Source organism: Fragaria vesca, linkage group LG2, assembly GCF_000184155.1.
Source record: "Fragaria vesca subsp. vesca linkage group LG2, FraVesHawaii_1.0, whole genome shotgun sequence".
In the NCBI taxonomy this organism is placed as follows: domain Eukaryota; kingdom Viridiplantae; phylum Streptophyta; class Magnoliopsida; order Rosales; family Rosaceae; genus Fragaria; species Fragaria vesca.
In genome coordinates, this window is record NC_020492.1 from 16542536 (window position 1) to 16563460 (window position 20925).

A 20925-nucleotide genomic window follows, 5' to 3' on the forward strand; every position below is an offset into this window, starting at 1 on the left:
GGTTGTCATGAGGTTCGGCCGCACACGATACTATCCTGATGCCCCATCGAATCCTGGCACGTGGCAAGACTGACCCAATAAAACAGCGAGTAACGTCAAAGAAAAATGTGGAGCGAAGTACCTGATTTCTACCTCTAAAGATGAGCCTTTTGTTTCTTTTTCTTTTTAGAACCAAAACACAACAGTCCCGCTGTTCTGTTTGCTTCTAAGTCCCGCCATGGAAGCCACCCTTCTCAGCTCCCAACGCTTCCACCCCCAACTCTTCCCCGCCAAACTTCGAGGTCAGTTCTTCCTCTAATTTTTGATAATCTAATCACAGAAATAGTAAGAAAAAAAAAAATCTGATTATTATTAGGTTTCATTATTCTCGTACTTCGAGGTCAGTTCTTCTTCTATAATCGCTTTATTGTTCATTTTGGATTGAGCGAATGCGCCCTATCTTCATATGAGATTCGCTTCTTTTCTGATATAGTTCAATTTCACTTTTCAGGTTCAGATACTCAAATTTATCGTCTTCCCCTGGTTAGAGCCAAAACCAGCTGCCTCTCCCTTAAGACCAATCCTAACCAATTATGCAGGACAAATTCAATTTTTCTAAACAGGCCTTTTGTCTCCAAACTAAGCACAAGAGTGTCTGCTAAGTTTTCGGACCAATTCCGAAGTGATTATACAGATGTTGAGGCCACACCTGTTGAATCCTTAAATGTTGACGTTGCTCCTCCGGGGCCGAAGGAGAGGACAGATGTTGTTAGAGTGGATGAGAGTGAGGATTCCCGTGGCGTGGAGGCGAAACCTGTAATGTTTAGGAACCGGTATTTGGATTTAGTGAGGATAGGTTCGGTGATTAATAATGCTGCTGAGTCGTTTTTCAAGAGTGAGATTAGGAGGAGGTTGTGTGTGACCGCAGTATTGATTGTGATTAGTCGTGTTGGTTATTTTATTCCGCTGCCGGGGTTTGATAGAAGGTTGATACCTCAGGACTATCTTAGCTTTGTCTCGGGATCAGTTGGTGAGTAGTTGGTCTTTCATTCTGATATCTTATGTTCATACATGTTGATTAGTTCTTATGCGGAGTCATTCCTTTGTTCGTTTTAAGTCTGATATGGGGCCACCCGTGTTGTTTCTTGCAGATGAGCTCGGGGATTTTACAGCAGAGCTTAAAATGTCCTTGTTCCAGCTTGGAATCAGTCCTCAAATTATAGCATCGATTATTATGCAGGTTTACTGCTTGTCTTCAGCTAGTTAAGTTTAATTTCTGTTAACTAAGCCAATATTTGTTACAGCTTCCCTGTGGATTATTTGCAACCAACAAAAGTAAATGATTATTTGTGTCGGTTTCAATCTTTGATATTGGGAGTAATACCATATATAATGTGTTTCGCTATTCTGTTGTGACTTTGATCTCGTCAGCCAAAAATTAAGTAGTTTTCCCTCATTTTCTCTTGCAATTATTTACTGTTGTTAGATATCTTGGATTGATAGATGCTTGTTTTGCAGTGTTCTGTGATGACTTCAGTTAATTTTAGTCAAACTATTGATATGTACAAAGGTATTAAATACTATTTAGATATTGAAACTACAAAACTTCATTTACAGGTACTCTCTTATGTCATCCCCTCCCTAGCGAAGTTGCGGAAAGAAGGCTTAGATGGTCAAGAGAAGATTAAGAGTTATATGTGTGTCTAGTTTTTATCTCAAGCAGTGAGCCAAGTTCTATTTTACATGATTTTACAATTAATTACTTTGGATCAGTATTTAAAGCAAGATTTTGAACCTGCGAGTGTTGTTTCTGTCTATTCAAGATGGTGGATGTCTCTTGGCTTTGCAATTGTGGAGGCTGTGATACTGGCTTGTTATTCACTTCCCTATTCAATCTATGTAGCTAGCCACAGGTAATGGAGCAAATACATCTTCATCATTTAGTTTTAGTTTCAAATGTACTATGGGATTTTTAGTCATTGTTCAATTACATTTTTTTTTTTTTTTTATATATCTGTAGCTTCCTATGCTATCCATTCCACCGAGTACTTAACAAGGATCATTTTACTTTTTACTTTTTTAGTTGCACAGCCTTGTTGCTTTTACTTAGCAAGGATCAATTATGAGATCTCTTGTTTCTGCTAAGTAGCTGCTAGGTTGTATTTGTTACCTTGCTAGTCTTGCCAAGGTCTTATCTATTGACGATGTCTGCTTTAATATACTTCTGGGATCTTGCAGGGTCAAGCATGTTATGCTGACAAGTATGTTATTAGTCTGCGGTGCGATGACAATTACGTGGATCTGTGATACCATCACAGAATCTGGATTTGGTATGATACTTGACATTCTAGTTACTTGGTGGCAATAACATAGTGTTGCTCATATTTTCCAAATAAATACAACTGATGTATAATGAAGCCGCATTTTGAGTTGTCATATCCTGTCTTAAAAGAAATAAGAAAATTTATTCATTCTTTATCTTATTGTACATGGGGTTATATTTGCTATATTCTCTAACTGTTAATGCTCATTTCAGGCCAAGGTTCATCTCTTATAATATGTGTGCAAATATTGATCGGCTACACAGAGACATTATACAATATGTTGACCCAGCTCTCAGGTATTTATCCGGAAAATCATTAATCTATCATATATTAGGTGCTATTCTATAATTCTTTTCTATCATTAATATCTGTCAGATTACTCAGATATCATTTGATTTCAAGGATGATGTAAGCTTACCGATTCTATGTTTTTTTATGTACTATTGTAGGAAGTTCTGTTAGTTGGTGGCCGTACTTATTTGGACTATTGGGCGTTTTCACAATAGTCACTATGTGGGCTGTTGTAGTAACTGAAGGTTGTAGGAAGATAAAGCTTCAGTACTATGGTTTTAAGCTTGCTTCTGCTGCAAGGTAATGTATTTTACACTATTTTGATATCTGATGATCATTTCTAGTGATGGAAAGTAGGCAACGGATAGGTTTTCTCTAGCACGGAGCTTCTTATTTCTCCCTGTCATTCTCTATTATTAGTTTTGATGATGGTTGTTAATATACTAGTACTCGAAGTTCATAAACCAATCTTAATGTGAACTTGCAATCTAGTAGAAGCCATTTGCATCATACGTCATAGCCTCCATAATACCATTATAAAAGCCCATTTTTGTAATCCTTTTCGCTGACACTATCTTCTGCTTATTTGTGTTTTGGACAGGGATGACTCACCTATTACTGAAGTGGAGCCCTATATCCCTTTAACTATTAATCCAGCAGGAATGCAGCCTGTTCTCACCACTACTTATCTCTTGGCATTTCCCAGCATTCTAGCAAGGTGATTATTTATTATTTAGCAGCATTGTTGTTTAAGATGAAAAGCCATTGTATATGTCTCTAAAATTGCCACAGTCGAAATTGGATTGATTTTCTTATGCTTTGATGAAGTCAACGAGTGGCTTATTTCTCAGTTTTTAGCTAATTATAACCGGTTCCTTAAGCTTCTAATAATTATTATTATTTTTTTTCATCAAGGTTTACCCACTTTCTGCTATTTTGATTTGTTGGCAGTCTTCTTGGTTCATCTTTCTGGTTGCATGTTAAAGAGATATTGAACCCCGATACTTCTATTGGTGCAGCGCCTTGGGTGTACTACTCCATATATGCATTTTTCGTCTTTTTATTCAACATATTGGACATTGTAAGTTTCTCCCTTTTTTGTTTTTCATATAATGATATTATGAGATTCTAGAATCACATCACTTTCCCCTCATCAAGCTCCGAGGCTACTATATCTGTAAATGAGTCGTTGCAGAATGTTTATAATCTGACATGATGTTTGTCTCTTGCTGTGCATCAAAGTTTTTCTGCTTACAATAACTATTTTCAATTCGGTAGTTTCTTTATGTTAGCTGTGTCTATTATGACTTTAAGTTTTGCTTTTGTGGTTCATCCCCTCAATTGAAATTACATGTGAAGTGACTGTAGCGTTAGATGTTGAGGGGTAGCCTCTGTTTCTTTTTTGCTACTTATGATATTTTTATTTTTATAATGACTTGTCCAGGCCAACTTGCCCAAGGAAATTGCTGATTATTTGAATAAGATGGGTGCCAGGATACCGAATATAAAACCTGGGAAGGCTACGATTGAATACCTCACAAAGGTTCAGGCATCAACACGCTTTTGGGGTATAATTCTGCGTCCGTTGTCTGCCAGTTTAAGCTCATTCCTTTTCTATCTCCCACATTGATTTCTTTGCTTGCCTTTGCTGTCCTGTTATGGAAATTCTGCAGGTGGTGTATTATTAAGCATCTTAGCAACATCATCAAGCATACTTGATCACTATTTACGTAATATCAACGCGGGATTTTCAATCGGGTTGACATCAGTCTTAATCATAGTAAGTACAATACTAAGTATGAGTTCTGAAATGCTTTCCTGGCCAAAGTTTCTAGGTATCCACTGCTATATCATGCTTTTTTTGTTCGTGGGTGCCTATCTTTGCGTGATAGGCAAGTCATTTAGTTTTGAAACTGTTGTGCCTTTTGATATGTTAATATATTGAGGAAGAAGTTGAATATCTACAGTATCCTTATTTACGTACCATACATGGGCAACTTATAACCTGGGTGCAGTTTGTTCTCAGTGTTAGTGTACTTATACTGCAATCAAATACAGTTTGTTCAACTGATTTTCGTTCTCTCTTGAATAATCTTGAAGAAACAATGCAATGAATTTGTTAATGATCTGCTGCATCTAAATTTTTGGCTTCACATTTTTTTCAACTCCTGCAAGCCATTCTAACTTCTAATTGTGCAGGTGGGTTCGATTATCGAACTCAGAAGATCATATCAAGCTTACAATGTAATGCCGAGTTTAAGTAAAGCCTTAAGCCGGTATGGTGTGTAGCTTCTGGGCATTCTGCCTTCTAGTCCTGGGGTGATGCTGCATTTACTTATTGACTCAAAAACCGTGGAAGTACTGCAGCGGAAAAGGGTTCCTAATCACAATCCGGTTTAAGGGGGGTCAGGTTTAGAGCAGCAGCTAATACCAAGTTCACCGTGCATTACAAACTGAAGACTAGTTGCTAGCATGGATACTACATCTCATGGAAAAAATTTGGTTCTCATTGTCGAACCGGGTTTGGATCACTGGAGCAACTTTACCTCGTCATGCTTACAAATTGGAATCTCATATAGAAGTTAGATTAGTTGTATTGCAACAGATATCTTGGTCAGAGGGTTTAACACCCTGGATTATCACAATCAAGTTTGTATTATTGTACACCTATTAACCAAAAATTTTTCCTCCCCATAAAAATGTTTCGGATTATGGAACTCGACTTACTAGTGTAAATCAAATTTGTGATCGAATATTGCGACTCGAACATATTTAGTCTTCCTTTTGAAGTGTGCGATTGTGAGTTGTGAGTCTGACTGTGAGTTCTAACACTAGTTGAAACATTTGTGTGGTTCAGAATAAAAAATAGAAAAAAACCGATCACATTTTTACTTGACCTCGGTAAATATTGTGACATCAGTTTTACCGTAGTGATAAAACGCCGGGCCAGTTGAGCCGTAGATATATCCGTTTTTGAAATTTGAATTCAAAGTGTTCTAGTCTGTGTGCCTCTCAGGACGAAGAAGATAGGACTCATCGGAAATGGAGATCACGGCGAGCTCACTGGACGGTTCCGTCATCTTCCACGCCATCAGCGAAATCTCAGGTTTCCTTCTCTTCATGCACCAGCAAATCCCCGCGTAAGTTTTCCCCAATTCTCTCACCTCCAAATTTCCCAATCGAAATCTTCAACCCTAACAATTCCACACACAGATTGTTGCAGGACATCACCGCGGAATTCGATTCGCGCTGCGAGAACTACAAAGACTTGGTAAGCACTTTTGAGCTAAGCAGAAGCCTTATTCGAATCGCTTGCCCTAATTCGATGTTTGAGAGTTTCAGGAACTTGCTCAGAGAGAAGACCAGGTGAAGCCGGCGCTGCGGAGAAAGCACGCCGGTGAAATGAGGGAAGCCAAGCGAGGGATTCAAAGGTTCCAGAAGCTGATGGCCGGCGTTTCGCATTTCCAGACGGCGCTGAAGACGATCCTCACCGAAACTCCTCGGTTCGAAAAAGCGCTTCTGATTCTCGGAGGGAATCCAATGCGGCCTCAACACGTGTACGAACTGAGCTTCTTCTCCGGAAGAAGTGCTGGTGGTGAAGAAGTTGATTTTGGGAAAAGCAGAGCGGCGGAAGTGCTTTGTAAAAAAGCGATTCGGGGGTTGGTAACGAAGAATGTGGGGTCTGTTTCGTATCCGGGGCCTTTGAAGCTGTTCTTGATGGTTAAGGCGCCCTCTTGTTTCAATCAGCCTCTGCATTTTCTTCCCAAGCGAGATTTTAAATACAGCAACAAGGTGATTGCAGCTGCATTGGTTTAATCCGAGTCTCGCGTATCGCAATTAGCTTATAACTTGTTGATGCAAATTTTGTTGCAGATTGTGCCCATGAGGTTAAGCTTCAAGAGCAAAACAGAGAACCAGAGCATTGATCAGTTTTTGCAAACCGGCAGCTCCAATGGCTTCGCTGAGTCTGATTCAGATGGAGGTGATTTTATATGGTATGTTGGTTCTGAATTTTATGAATGCGATTTGCTATTTGCCTTGCATTTGTTGAATGTGGTGGTATGTGTTATGGTGCTTGGGGTTTTTAGGTGATATCTGGTTGGATGATGCAGGTTTCAATGCCGACATGTAATCAAGGGCCTGGCGTTTAACACAGAAGCTGAAGGAGGCATAGCTCAGCATTTTTCATAAATGGTGCTGTTTTATAAGCTTTAACCTGTAACTTTGTACCTGTATGCATAGGATCTTTGTTCTATACAATACCTCGTAGTAATTTTGACTCTCCTAGTTCTCTTGGTCGAAATATTAGGGACGTGCTTGCTTTATAGTTGGCTATTTAGTTGATGCTTACTCAATTACCAAAACGATTTATTTGTTGTGATTTCGTGTTACGATATGAGATTCCACTCAAATATTAGAGGAATTGAGAGGAATGTTAATCATATTGATCGAGTTCAATAGGCACCGATCCATTGCCTAATGGAGTTGGAAATGAGAAGGATGGAAGGTGATGTAGAGTAGGGTTAAGCTCAATCTATTTATAGGGCACCTTGAGTAGGGTCAAAAAAGATCAGTTTTGAATATGCAAGGAAAACTCATAACTTAGAGTATTCAATTCTAACCATCGAAGTGATAAACTTCTGGGACACGAGCAACAATATCAGCGCAGAGGTCTACTCGATCAGTTTGGGGTGTTGGTTTCGCAGCAAGTGAGTCACTTTGAGGCTGCACGGGAGCAGCAGAGGACTTGGATTTGGATATTTTAAGGAGAAAAGAGTTGCCAAATGCAGGATGGGAATAGGGGTTGTTGGAGGCTGAACTGTGAGCCTGCATACACAAGTGACAAGTGAGAGTTACAAGAAGCAGCATCTGTAACATTTCAATTGAATTGCAAGTTGGGAGGCATAGGATACCTTGTGGATTTCTTGGGTGCCGCCAAGTGTGTCAATGGCTCGAGACATGGAAGAAGGATAACCCGGATGGTGCAAACCGAAAACTTGGGTGCTCGGAAGAAACCCAGATATCGTCCCATCTTTTACCACCCCAATTACTCTGCAGCTTAATTGCTCCTCTTGTTGAGGAAGCTTTCGGTGACATTCAGCAAAATAAAATTAAATAATAATAATAATAATAAATAAATAAATAAAATAAACGAATTGGGCTTTAGGTGACGCGTCTAGGCTGTCTGGGCCGTGGTGGGCCTAGACGGGCTGGGGGCTGGACCATTTAAAAAACAAGGAATAGTCACTCGTCTCTATAACCAGGAGAATAACCAGGGACTGTACTGTTACAAGAAACCCCCAAAACCGCCAACTCCGCCTCCTCTCCGATCACCGTCGCTTCCCAAATCCCCCGGAGATTCTACAATGAAGTTCCAGATAGACGACATCACCGTATACTTCCCCTACGACCACATCTACCCAGAACAATACGCCTACATGCTCGAACTCAAACGCACTCTCGACGCGCGCGGCCACTGCCTCCTCGAAATGCCCACCGGCACTGGCAAAACCATCGCCCTCCTCTCCCTCATCACCAGCTACACTCTCTCCAAGCCCCACAACCCCGTCAAGCTCATCTACTGCACCCGCACCGTCCACGAGATGGAGAAGACCCTCGCCGAGCTCAAGCTCCTCCACAACTACCAGCTCCGCCACCTCGGAAACCACGCCGCGATCCTCGCCATCGGCCTCTCCAGCCGGAAGAACCTCTGCGTTAACCCTACCGTCCTCGCCGCCGAGAATCGCGACTCCGTCGACGCCGCGTGCCGGAAACTGACGGCCAGCTGGGTCCGCGCCGCGGCGGTTGCGAACCCTAATGTCCCGAGCTGTGAGTTTTTCGAGCAGTTCGAGAGGGACCGGGAGGGTACGGTGTTGCCTCCTGGGGTTTACACATTGCAGGTAGTCATAATGTTGAATTGTTTTGTGAAAATGTGAGTGATTTCGGAACTAGTTAGTGACTAATTAGAGGTTTGGTGAAGGATTTGAGGGCGTTTGGGAAGGCGAAAAGGTGGTGCCCTTATTTTTTGGCGAGGAGAATGGTGGAGGCGGCCAATGTGGTGGTTTATAGCTATCAGTATTTGCTGGATCCCAAGGTGGCGGGGATTATATCCAAGGAGATGCAGAAGGAGTCGGTTGTGGTGTTTGATGAGGCTCATAATATCGACAATGTGTGTATTGAGGCACTTAGTGTCAGTGTGAGGAGGCAGACGCTTGAGGGGGCCAGGAGGAATCTCAGTAAGATGCAGCAGGAAATTGAAAGGTAGGACCTGTTTTTTCGTTTAGTTTGGTTCCTGTGATATGCTGGTTTTTCATGTCTTAAAGATATATAGAGTTCTGCAATTTAGAATACTCATCTTCCTATTATATCACAATGTGTTTAGAATGATGGCTGCTTTATGTTATACTGTTTTAGATAGGTTTGTTTTCATATTTCTTTGATTCTTGCCCTCATCTTAAGTAACTTTCTAGTTCACTATGTTTTTGTAATATCTAGTCCAACTAGAGATGAGCAATGGTTAGATGTGTTGAATTTGAGCTACAACGAGGCTCTCAGTCTTTACGCGTTAAGACCTTGTCTTCCTATGTATATCACAATGTGTTTTAGAATGCTGCATTATTTGGTAGATAGGTCGTCTGTTTTCAATATTGCTTTGATTCCTACCCTCTTGTAATACAGATTTTCATCTATTTGCTTGACATGGTAGGTAGGTTCAAGGCCACAGACGCAGGAAGATTGCGACAAGAATACAACCGGCTAGTTGAGGGTTTGGCACAAGGAGGAAACCTACCCAGTATGTTGAATGCTCATCCCCTGCTTCTTTTACACCATTGTGAATTTAGATTCTTATTTTGGCAATGTCCTGAGTTCTAATAATTTGTTCTCATCTCTTTATATGCAGTGACGGATGCTTGGCTTCAGAATCCTGCCCTACCTGACGATATTCTGAAGGAGGCTGTGCCCGGGAATATTCGCAAAGCAGATCATTTTCTGCATGTCTTACGAAGATTGGTCCAGTATCTTGAAGACCGTCTTGGAAATGAGAATGTTGAGAAGGAGCTCCCTCTTGTCTTTGTTAAGTCTATTAATACCCAGGCTGGAATTGACCAGAAAACTCTCAAGTTCTGCTATGATCGTCTGCACTCACTCATGATGACATTAGAAATTACTGACACGGATGAATTCTTACACATCCAAACTATATGCGACTTTGCGACGCTTGTGGGAACATATGCTCGTGGTTTCTCTATCATATTTGAGCCATTTGACGAGAGAATGCCACACATTCCTGATCCTGTTTTGCAGGTTGGTTTAGCTTATTTCTTTCATTTCCTCAAATTACTTTCCATAGACATATAAAAAAATTGATTTTATGGAAAAATATATTTTCTCTAGCAAGTGGAAACCCCGTGTTGAAAATGATTTTATTTGAATACAACATATCGAACACTTTATATTTTAACAAATCCTTCAAAAAATTTGTCGGTAGTTTGGTGGTTATGATCTGTTTCTGTCTTTTACTTGCGTAATATTCTTGCTTCGATTGTTAGCAGAATTCTGTTTTACACTACTATATCTGCTTATATTACGTTGGTGGTGGATGGACTAAAGCTATTCTGTTCTGATCAAGGCTTTCCGTTTTTGTCTTTCCAGCTTAGTTGTCATGATGCTTCTCTTGCCATAAAGCCTGTATTTGATCGATTTCAATCAGTTGTGATTACATCTGGAACCCTGAGCCCAATTGATCTCTATCCCCGTCTTCTCAATTTTAACCCTGTTGTGAGTCGAAGCTTTACAATGTCACTAACCAGAGAATGCATATGCCCAATGGTTCTCACCCGTGGAAGGTATAACATTTCTCCATCTCACTAAATTCTGGGAAATAAGCTTTAAGTTTTATGAGGTAATGTTTGTTATTATCACACTGCTATAGCACTGTAATCTTATCATGAATCATCACTTAATAGTTTATAAGACATCAATCCCATTTAACTTTTGAAACTTTACTCTAAATCAATATCCTTTGTATATTATTTCAGTGATCAGCTTCCTGTTAGTACAAAATTTGATATGAGAAGTGATCTCGGAGTGGTAAGGAATTATGGGAGGCTTCTGCTGGAGATGGTTTCTGTTGTTCCAGATGGGGTTGTATGTTTTTTCGTCAGCTACTCATATATGGATGGTATAGTGAACAGCTGGAATGAAAGTGGAATATTAAAGGTAACTTCACCATTGTGTTTCTTACTGTTCCAGCCCTTCTATGGACCCCTTTGTTTTTTACCACTTGTTTGAATTTTCTATGAAGTGGTTTTCATATGTACTTGGTGCTTCTGTTGTCACAGGAGATAATGCAGCATAAGCTCGTGTTTATTGAGACCCAGGACGTGGTAGAGACGACTTTGGCTTTGGACAACTACCGCAAAGCTTGCGATTGTGGGAGAGGTGCTGTCTTCTTTTCTGTAGCGAGGTATTTAAACTTTCTGTTTTTTATCACATGATGGAATAAGCAATTGTATTATTGTGGGCTTAAATAAAAAAAGGACAATCCATTATCTTTTACAGTTTTACTACGTGTAACCTGGATTTTAAACTTTTAATAATGAATTGATGATCAACCTGATGGAACTATAATATATCTATCCTTTTATAGGGGAAAGGTAGCTGAAGGAATAGACTTTGATCGTCATTATGGACGATTGGTCATCATGTACGGTGTTCCTTTTCAGTACACGTTAAGCAAGTGAGTTTTAGTTTATACTTTCTGTTTCTTTTTGAAGTAGAAAAGTGAACTGTGTTGTTGTTATCTTTGCTAATCAAGTTCGTTAAACTATGTTGTCTGTGGCTATATTGTTCTTGTAGGATTTTGGTTGCGCGGCTCGAGTACTTGAGGGAGAACTTTCAGATAAAGGAAGGAGATTTCTTGACCTTCGATGCTTTGGTATATTTGCATCATCTTTCTTATCATCCAAGCAATATTTTTGATAATTTGTTTATTTTTTAGGTTTATATCTTTTATGAGGTGCTTTAATTTTCTCTACTGGTGCAGAGACAAGCTGCCCAATGTGTCGGCAGGGTCATCCGATCAAAAGCGGACTACGGAATGATGATTTTCGCGGATAAAAGGTTTGTATACTTCAATAAGTGTGATCTTATTTGTTTGTATCAATTAAATTTCCAAATTGTTGGTTTTCATGATGAAATTTCTGTTGTTAGACTTTAGCAACTTGATAATTGGGTGTTTACCTTCAAAATCAGATATAGCCGACATGACAAGCGGTCTAAGTTGCCAGGATGGATCCTCTCTCATCTGAGGGATGCACACCTCAACTTGAGCACAGATATGGCTCTCCATATAGCACGAGAGGTTTGTCCTCTTGATGATCTCATGTGTTTGTACTATCTATCACCCTGAAAGACACTAAACAGATCAATCAACCTCATCTAATTTCTGCTAAAAATAGTCACTGGTGTCTGTTTCTCTTCATTTTAAAAGCAACAGATTTATCTTTATGTGATTTGTGTTGCGAGTCATGCATTATCTGTTTTACAATTCTTAGTAGTGGCCTATTAAACTATGTTGGTCTTGTAACAGATTAATATTAGACTCTAAGTTTCACTCCCATATCTTAAGGACCCAAATATATAAGCACATCTTCATTGCACCACCAATATAGGTCATACTTCTGATAATCTAGCATGTCAGTAATCAATGAGGATTCAGTGTTCAGGCGCATGGTTTGCTCCCATGTTGCCTGGGGTTCATACACCCTCGAGGTACCCCCGCCTAGTGTCCTGCCTGCTAAAGTCTGCGTAGCTATTTGCTAGTTTCCTTTTGCCTCCTAAAAGACTGTAGGGTTCAGCAGGATGCCTTAATTTTGAGCTCAGGTCCGCAAAGCTGGTATTGGGGAAATTCTGGTTAAATACTATAGACATAAACAGATTTTTTGTATGCCAATTTTGTTTTATCTTGGATACAGTTCCTCAGAAAGATGGCCCAGCCATATGACAAGACTGGCAGCAGCAGCGGCAGGAAGACACTCCTGTCCCAGGATGACTTGGAGAGGATGGGCCAAGGAATCACTGATGAAATGTTGTTCTAGTTGTACACAAATACATAGTCGTGTAAATTTTTGCATTTTCTAATTGTGTTCCAAGTTATAGAGTTCTTGCACAGTTGTGCACCCAGTTTTGACCAACATTATGTTTAGAATGAGTTTATTGAAGTTCTATCTAATGATCTGCATCTTGTTTCCAACTCCGATTCGTTTCCCGTGGAATTTGAGGGTGTATCTTCTTTTGTTTCTCTTTTGTATGTACATGAGGTAGGCATATAGCTGTATGATTTGTTGATTTGGAAATCATGCTTTCCATTAGATTTTTGTGCCAAAATTCATCAAGATTCTGGCGCTCGTTTAGATTAAACCTGGCTTCTGGCAACTCGTGTCCGTAAAACGGCTTCTAGATAGATGAGAGCTGTTAGGTGGCAATGAGTGAAAGAACACAGAAGTGAAAGGTAAGCTTGATAATTTTCATTCATCAGAAGTTTTGTTATATACAAGATATCGACCAATCTAGATCCTTAAGATTAGCGCTATTACATAATTACACATGAATGTTATGGATATGCTGCTGTTACGATCCTACTGATATGTTGTTGTTATGCTATGATTCTGCTGCTGCTGTTATTGATTTGTTTCTCTTCTGGATTGAGTTCCAGACTTCAGTGCAGATACTGAATGCTTATCAGTGAGCCGTTAGCCTTGGACTCACTGGACACTCCGAACTTTGTATCCTATTAGGATTTGGGAGTAAGTTACTTACCCTTCTCTTATAGGATTAGCAGTCGGGATTTTCCCTTTATTTATTCTCTGTTCTGGGTTTGAGCCCCAGAAACACAAAATCAAGATCGAGTTCATGGAGATCGACGACCCTTGTTCGAAGGAGACCGCTTTCTCTGCCTCCTTCCATTAAAAAATACGAAAACAAGTTGCAGGACGCATGGCCGGTGGTGGAATCATCTTTAGAACACTATGGCATTGCATGCGCTTTGAATCTGGCTGAACGTTCTGTGACAATCTCAACAACCACAGCATGCTAAAAATAGGGAACGGTGGCAGTTGCAGGTCTTTTGAAATGTGACATTTACATAAATGGATGCAATGCGGTTGCAGTAGGGACTTCAGCTTCAGGACTGAGGCTGTTCAGGTCAATTGTGGAATGCTGCTTTTTGAAAAACGAAGATCCTTTAGCTGTTGCGAGGAGATTAAAGCTGGATCATAAACTGTGCCGATTGTTGATGAAAATTCAAGCTTTGTGCTTGCTTGTGAATGTAAACTCATGTGTCCATACTATTCTTTATGTCTTTTATTCGAATATTGTTTTGGCCACTATAAGTCCATAACACCATGCTGAAAGTTCTGTTTTCAAAGGCGAAGGCGAATTGGTGAAGCCTCGCGAGGCGAGAGCCTCAAGGCGTCAAGGAGACCGCCTTTGCAAATACTGCGGCAGAACATATACAATGGTAATTCGATTTGCAAATCTGGTTTAATACTGTTGAATTTCACAGCCAAAACAGTTTTTGTTAGAATACATGGGGAATCAAATAATAAACAGCAAGTTCTTCTTATATTGTACACTGATAATACTAAGCTATAGTTAAGCTGGGATTCCCCTAGAAGGCCAAAAAACTCTAACATAATACTAATTACGCACTAATTATCGTTAAGAGTCAGACTGGGGTATGACTTGATTTACTGCCCTCTTCACTTGTGTGATGGTTGTTTTCTTGCCCACCTGAAAGTTCCAATTCAAATGTCAAATCACAAATGTTACATAATCAAACATTATGTTACTACACGGCTATGGTTGAGACTGTAAAAAAACAAAGAAAGGTAAATTGTATTACCTTGGCCCTTAGCTCAGCTACGAAATTGCCACTGTTCAAAGAGGATTGCACAACCGTGGTCTCAATACGGAGATCTCGTAGTGTCTGCATGACATCAAGTAACAACCCTTCTCGGTACGGGCATTGGAGCTCCAACAATCCGTCGCTCTCTATTATCGACACCTCTAGAGACGTCCCCGTCAACATGGGCGTTGGTGGGGTCAGCTCAGGTGCCGGTGGTGGCGGAGGCGGGGTCGGTTCCTCTACCGCTTTAGGCTTAGCGACCGCCACACCACCACTCCCTTCCACGATCCTCAACTTCCTCTTGTCCGACCCGGGCGGGCCCACTCGGGAGCGCTCCGTGACCGTGAGCCCGCTCCGTAACTCTTTCATGCTACTAGACCGTTGTATCTCCCCCAACGATCTCGTCCGTTGTTGATCGTCCTCCAAGTGCACGTTACGTGCCTCGAGGTCCTGAATCTTCTTACGCAGCTGCTTCACATACTCGATCGTATCCCCCAAAATCGAGGCCTTGTCCATTTTTGTCACAAATGGCACCAACGACCTTAATATAATAAACCTCTCGTTAAGCTTCTCCCTTCTACGCCTTTCTGCCAACACATGATTAGCACTCAGCTCGTCTTGTGACGTCCCCTTCCTCAACCGGGTCGAGCCTTCGCCGTCATGGGACGACTTCGGCGAATTCTCGTCCCGATATTTCGTGTGCAGGAAGGGCACACTAAACAAAATGTACTTTAGTAGCCATTGGGACGCGCCCTCAACCGGCAGCAGAAGGTGGTGGTCGGCTCGGCTCGTCCACTTGGCGAAAGCCGATTGGCTGGAGTAGGTGACGTAGTCATTGGACGACGAATCGGTCCACCGTGTGGCTTGCGTCTGAAGTATGGTGGAGACCGTTTCCGAGTAGTGTGTGTCGTCGTGGTTCAATTCCTCCAACGCCAGCGGTCCTGCATTAACCAAAACAGTTAACATTAAACAACGTGATTAGGTTAAACAGGGTCAATTAAGCAGTATTTTCAAACGGGGATTCACACGTGCCAAATTTTGAACGGGGTTTCTTTGTCTTTGTCTTTTTAGGACCAAAAGGAACAATCCCTAGAAGCAAGAGGGCTAATAAGAAAATGGCATTTGTGATTTGTTTTGGAATTTCGTGTACACGGAGAACAGCAGCGCGTGCCCTACGGGGGACGTTTTGACATTTCTACACACCGTCTAGGGTGGGCCCCCACGTGCGTATTATAGTCGACCTAAACCACTAGAACTGGGATAGTAGAAAGAGAAAATAATAGAGAACATTATTTGGCATACCTGAGGGTGGTGGTTGGACGGCGCTCATAGGCGGTTGGACGGGAGGCCAGCGCCGGGCGGACTCGGCGCGATACGAGTCGGCTTGGCGCTGCTGATCGGCGGCGTTGGCGGACTGGCTGACGGCCAGCATGTGGAAGTCCGAGTCCAAGTTGTTGGAGGCGTCGTCAGGGGAGCCGAGGCGGATGTCTTCCGACATTTCGAGCTGCATGAGCTCGCTAGGCTCGGCTGCGGGGACGTTTGTTCCCGCAGGAGGGAGAGGACGTCCGTTACCGTTACGGCCGGTTTCTGCTTCGGAGTCGGACTCTCCTTCGTCGTCTTCTTCTTCGTCCTCGTCCTCGTCGTCTTCTTGCGCGGCTGCGTGGAGAGGAGGAGGGTTGTTTGCTGCCGCGTTGTTGCGGATGGCAGTGAGGTGAGGAGAATGGAAGCGGGGGTGGTGGTCGGAGGAGGTGGCGGGGTTGGAGGTGGAGTGCTCCGAGAGGGCCGGCTTGGGCGGTGGAAGGTGGTGGTGATCGACGAAGAAAGTTTTGACGTGTTGGACGAAGGCTAGGTCTTCTGGAACCCTGTCAGTTGTGCCTAGCTCGACGACGCCGTCAAGGAGAGGAATGCACACTACAGTTTGAACTCGAGCACTCTGAAGAGAGGCATTGCAACAAAAGTTAGTTCACACTTCACAGAATACCTTAGTAGAAAATAAAAACCATATATCTTTAAAAATCCTCAAAGCAATGCTTCTCAAGTTTTCCAAAACCCAAAGAAAAGAAAATAGAACACAACAGTATTTGAGGGTTGAACTTAATAAAAACCTAGAATTAACTTTTAATTTGTATTGCCAATTACGTGTATGGAGCTGGAATTAAGAATTATTGTTAAATTTCTATTTTTTATTTCTCTCTAATAATTTGGATTTTGGAGTAGATTTTGTTGGTTGAGCCTTAATGATTATTAATCGATCACCTTGGCTAAAATAGCTCTGGAGAAGGTTTTGCTATCTACTTCATTTGCACCAGTGAGCCATACATGTTGCCTCCTTGAGTATGCTTTTCCCGGCAACCTACACGTACAAATATCAAAAATTAATTCACACCAATAATATCAATTAATTTCCACATACATATTAATGTGCAGAAACTATATTTTTATGCAGACAATATGTTTGAGATCGACAAGAATTGAAAGCTAAATACCATATGTTTGGCTACGTACTCTTACGTCTAAGAAAATAATGCACAAGATAACAAAAACCCCTGTTCGATCTGGTACTGTTCTTCCTCACCATTAATATTCCAGCAGCATATATTTATGCAATCCAACGGCAAAGAGATAAAACATCCTATTTTAGTTAGGCAACGTCCCTAAAAAGGAAAATAAATGTCTTGCCCCTTTCTATATATAACTTCGTGGATCTTATATGAGAAAAATATGCTAACATGTAACTACTTCAATTATTCATCAAGATTTTTCGAATGTTAGCTTTCTGGCAAAGATGAACACATTTTGCTTGTCTGTCATCCCAAACAACTAGTTGCAATTGTGAATGACTTGACTCAATTCCAATGAGCAAGCAAAGCAAAGTTCTTTTGACAGAGTAGATAAGAATATATTCCCCCCAAAACCCTAAAGTTGTGAAGAAGCAACAAATATGTAGCAAACAAAACCTGTGCCTCCATTAACTACTCCACCAGGAAATCCCAGAAACTAAAACATGAACACTAGCAAACAAAACAGTATCTGGAAATTTGGGGGGTTTGTTTTCAAGATATTTCACATGTGCGAAGATGCTTCTTACACGTGTGAATCTTTCAACTACATTTTATATTCATATAGGGAATTGAAATACAGTTCAGTTCCCAGAGAGCTATCAGCAGCAGTGCAGCACATTGAATTTCATAAACCATCTCGATCATGTCTAGCACACATGTAGAGTACTGACTTGTAAGACACATAAAAGAGAAGGGACCCCGATGATCCATTATACTTATAGGAATAGGGTTGTCCCCATTTTACTATATAGATCTAGCAAGAAATTTAAGAGTGTTCTAGCCCTCATAAATTTCTTATGGGACATTTCAAACAGGAGAGCTCAAAATGTTAGATGGGATAGCCTAACTGTATTGGTGTGTGTAAACAAGTACTATATAGCTATGTATTTAATCTATCAACTCGTACACATTGCTCAATATCATCTTAAATTATACAATGTGCATTGACAGGTGAACCCCTTTTGAATTAGCTAGATGATTGGAGTTGTTTATGTATGGTTCTTGTTAATTAACAAATCTAACAAGCTGTGAATTATTAGGAGAATATGGAAACAAACTTTAGTAGCTCAAAAGTTTCTGTTACCCACATTGATGGTGTTGTTGTAAAAGGAAATGCTCAACTAATTTGATGATGAGGGTTTTTATTTCTTGCAGTGTTCATGATTCACCTCATAAATTTTTCCTAATTTTAGTTGCACATTTGCAAAGAACTTCACCACAGAAAAAGAATTTTGTGCCATTGAAATTTAGAAGAAACTAGAAGGAAATAGAATCCAGAAGTCAGACAAAACTCACAAAAGCACAAGTACTTACCCAACTCCCGGGGGAAATGAGAACGATACACACATCAAGTAGAACCATTCCGACTCGGTTAAGTCCTCCGGGGACAAGGCGGCACAAGGGCGGCGCGCTGGCTGGTTTGTTTCTCCGGCAGACAGTGTGTCGTAGAGCTCCCTAAGCTGTTGACTCCTTTGAAGAGACGCCTCTTCAGAGCTCACTTCCATAGGTTGCACTGTCTTCCTCGTTTTGATTGCTCCATTGTAATACCCATCTGCCCATATTAACATCCTAAATTGATCACCACAACATCATGACATAAACAAAATTAGCGCAGGCGAAATGAACGAAACGATTTTGATTCATTAGTTGAAGAAAAATTGATCTCTCGATCAGTAGAGTAATCGCGCGTGTACGTACCCTTGTTGGGGACAGATTTGCCAAAAGAGACTGTAAGTCCATTGAACAGATTGCACTGCAGATTGTAACATACCACGGAGTCTGCTACTACTCGGTGGCGGTGTCGCCATTTCCGGAAGTAGCACTGGCCTCGATCTCTTGCTCCTGTTCGCCACCTGACCGTCTCTATATCCTCCTTACTTTAATTACACAAGTGTCCACTGATTAGCCCCTGCCCCTCCTTAAGCTCGAAAGGAAGAAATGGAGAAACGACTTTTGGATTTGAGAGAAATAGTTAGGGAGGCAGTATCCGGATTCGGAAACGTTGTATCTGGAAAGAGGGGCGAGGAGTTTAAGGAGGGGGAAGAGAAGGTGAAGAGAGATTTAAAGCAGGACCTGCAGGTGAAAGAGAGAAAAAGGTAGATGATGACTTTGAGGAAGATACGTAGTTGGGTTCTCCAAGAATCGCTATACGCTACACCTTTTGTATATATTGATCATGAAAGAGAAAGAAGAATCTGAAGGGTCGCTGAGCTCTCTCAGAATAGTTTACGATGAGAGAGAGAGAGAGAGAGAGAGAGAGGCCCAAGAAGACTGGGCGTTGGAGTTGCAGTGAGAGAGAGAGACTGGTACAAAACACAGATCCAAGGAAGTAGTTCGAGTTTTTGATTGGGTGGAAGCTACCAATCCTTCCACATCCACTTGTCAAATGGCTACATGAGGAAAATGTCAGTACAAGGTCAGCACCACTGAATTTAGGCCTATTTTGTTTTCTTGTTTACTTCATATATAAAATAAAACTACAAAGATTTGGAAAAACCCCAACTAATTAATCTGATGAAATGAAATGAAGACCAAGGTTTTAGCAAAGACAAAAACTTAACCCATTTGGCTTCTTTCTTTTTTTCTTAGTCTTAGTCTTTTCTTTACTATAAAAAGTTCATTATGTTTGTAGTCAGCTTAATTTTGTGTCAAATTCTTAAGAATAATAAAAATAGAAGAAGCTTCACACATGTTAAGAGTAATGTAGAATAATTATGGGCTTCTGGGTGAGGAATTGGTGGAAAAATGCTAGCTTCAACGTAGGATGGCGCGCGCTAGCTTTAGTTTAAATTTTGTTTCGAGACTTCCAAGTATATGAGAGCGTATTCAGCGCACCCGGATGCGCGGCGCACCTGAAAATTTAACGGGGAGTGGGTGGCACGCGCTGTTTATGCAATTGTGGAAATTTTGGTCTGACTTCTTCCTTCCTATCTCCAACACAACGACAACAACCCTTCTAGCCTCCATCCGTGTTCGTTTTTGTCTCCAGGAGAAAGAGGTGACGCTGGGAAGGAGAGGGAGGCGCTGGAAAGCCTCGCCGGAGACTCGTCGTAGAAAAAAAAAACCAAAAAAGAGATATTAAGGATTCGGGCACCATTCAAGCAAACAAAGACATAGAATTGAACAAGAAGAGAAGAGGAGAGAAACCCTACCCACCGCTGTTACAGTCGCCGTCGGAGCTCACCGGAAATTGAAGAACACAGTGAACCATCCTTGAATTCGATCTCCATTGAATTGGTTGTATGTCTGATATATGGACTGGGTTTTGTAGAGTAGAAGAAGAGAAAGAGTTTGGTGGTGGTCTCGTCGTCTGGGGTGGCCGGAATAGGGCGGAGGGCGGCGAAGAAGATGGATGCGGCGGAGAGAGAGGAGGAGGAGAGAAACAGACGGGTCAACGCCCGAAATGGGATTTTGACCGAGGTCAACAGTCTCTTCCCTTTTATATACGGAAATGTACGGCCAAGATTAAAAGGAGGAAAACAATCATTTTTTACACGAAAAACGGTTAACTGGTATCGTGCAAAACTCTATTTTTTTCGTTTTCGAACCTAAAACTCGTATACATGAGATTTAGGAACGCATGAAAAAAATTATTAAATTGGCCCTCCGGTGGTTAGGCTCCTCTTAAAAGCGCCTAAGTGTATTTAGAGCTGACTACTTTTATTGGGAATCAAACGTTACCGAAAGTTTATGATTTTTTAACCCTATATGTATTTTACTATTCCGGCACATCCTATTTCATAAGATTTTTCAAAATTTTTTTCTTTAGTATAGTTGGTTCACAATAATGTACAAGTCATATAACCTACTAAATAAGTTATACCGCTTTAGTAGGCACGTGGCGATCCGAGGTCATAAATAT

The 20925-nt window shown here is 41.1% G+C and overlaps 4 protein-coding genes and 1 pseudogene across 4 annotated transcripts; 4 read left to right on the forward strand and 1 right to left on the reverse strand.

The window, feature by feature from the left end:
- Window positions 1-211: 211 nt before the first annotated feature.
- On the forward strand, window positions 212-5262 carry LOC101292271 (preprotein translocase subunit SCY2, chloroplastic-like). The gene is made up of 13 exons (XM_004290613.1): window positions 212-281; window positions 491-1009; window positions 1131-1219; window positions 1597-1676; window positions 1803-1892; window positions 2218-2309; window positions 2516-2599; window positions 2753-2894; window positions 3196-3312; window positions 3546-3675; window positions 4039-4162; window positions 4268-4374; window positions 4794-5262. The coding sequence occupies exons 1-13, from the start codon at window positions 218-220 to the stop codon at window positions 4881-4883; spliced, it is 1728 nt and encodes a 575-aa protein (XP_004290661.1). The 5' UTR covers window positions 212-217; the 3' UTR covers window positions 4884-5262.
- A 374-nt stretch (window positions 5263-5636) lies between these two features.
- Window positions 5637-6785, forward strand: LOC101313771. The gene is made up of 5 exons (XM_004292545.1): window positions 5637-5734; window positions 5808-5865; window positions 5937-6386; window positions 6468-6589; window positions 6707-6785. Exons 1-5 carry the CDS (start codon window positions 5637-5639, stop codon window positions 6783-6785), a joined length of 807 nt encoding a protein of 268 aa, XP_004292593.1.
- A 1175-nt stretch (window positions 6786-7960) lies between these two features.
- On the forward strand, window positions 7961-12847 carry LOC101292564 (DNA repair helicase UVH6-like). The gene is made up of 12 exons (XM_004290614.1): window positions 7961-8494; window positions 8575-8855; window positions 9305-9387; window positions 9496-9899; window positions 10248-10441; window positions 10634-10814; window positions 10937-11061; window positions 11245-11334; window positions 11454-11532; window positions 11641-11717; window positions 11850-11958; window positions 12572-12847. Exons 1-12 carry the CDS (start codon window positions 7961-7963, stop codon window positions 12692-12694), a joined length of 2280 nt encoding a protein of 759 aa, XP_004290662.1. The 3' UTR covers window positions 12695-12847.
- A 1170-nt stretch (window positions 12848-14017) lies between these two features.
- On the reverse strand, window positions 14018-18982 carry LOC101292858 (transcription factor TT8-like). Its single transcript, XM_004290615.1, has 6 exons — window positions 18762-18982; window positions 18378-18632; window positions 16759-16855; window positions 15805-16435; window positions 14500-15443; window positions 14018-14387 (listed from the first exon to the last, which is right to left on the reverse strand). Exons 1-6 carry the CDS (start codon window positions 18869-18871, stop codon window positions 14316-14318), a joined length of 2109 nt encoding a protein of 702 aa, XP_004290663.1. The 5' UTR covers window positions 18872-18982; the 3' UTR covers window positions 14018-14315.
- Window positions 18983-19001: 19 nt separating this feature from the next.
- LOC101314057 overlaps window positions 19002-20925 on the forward strand; it is a 15615-nt pseudogene continuing 13691 nt past the window's right edge.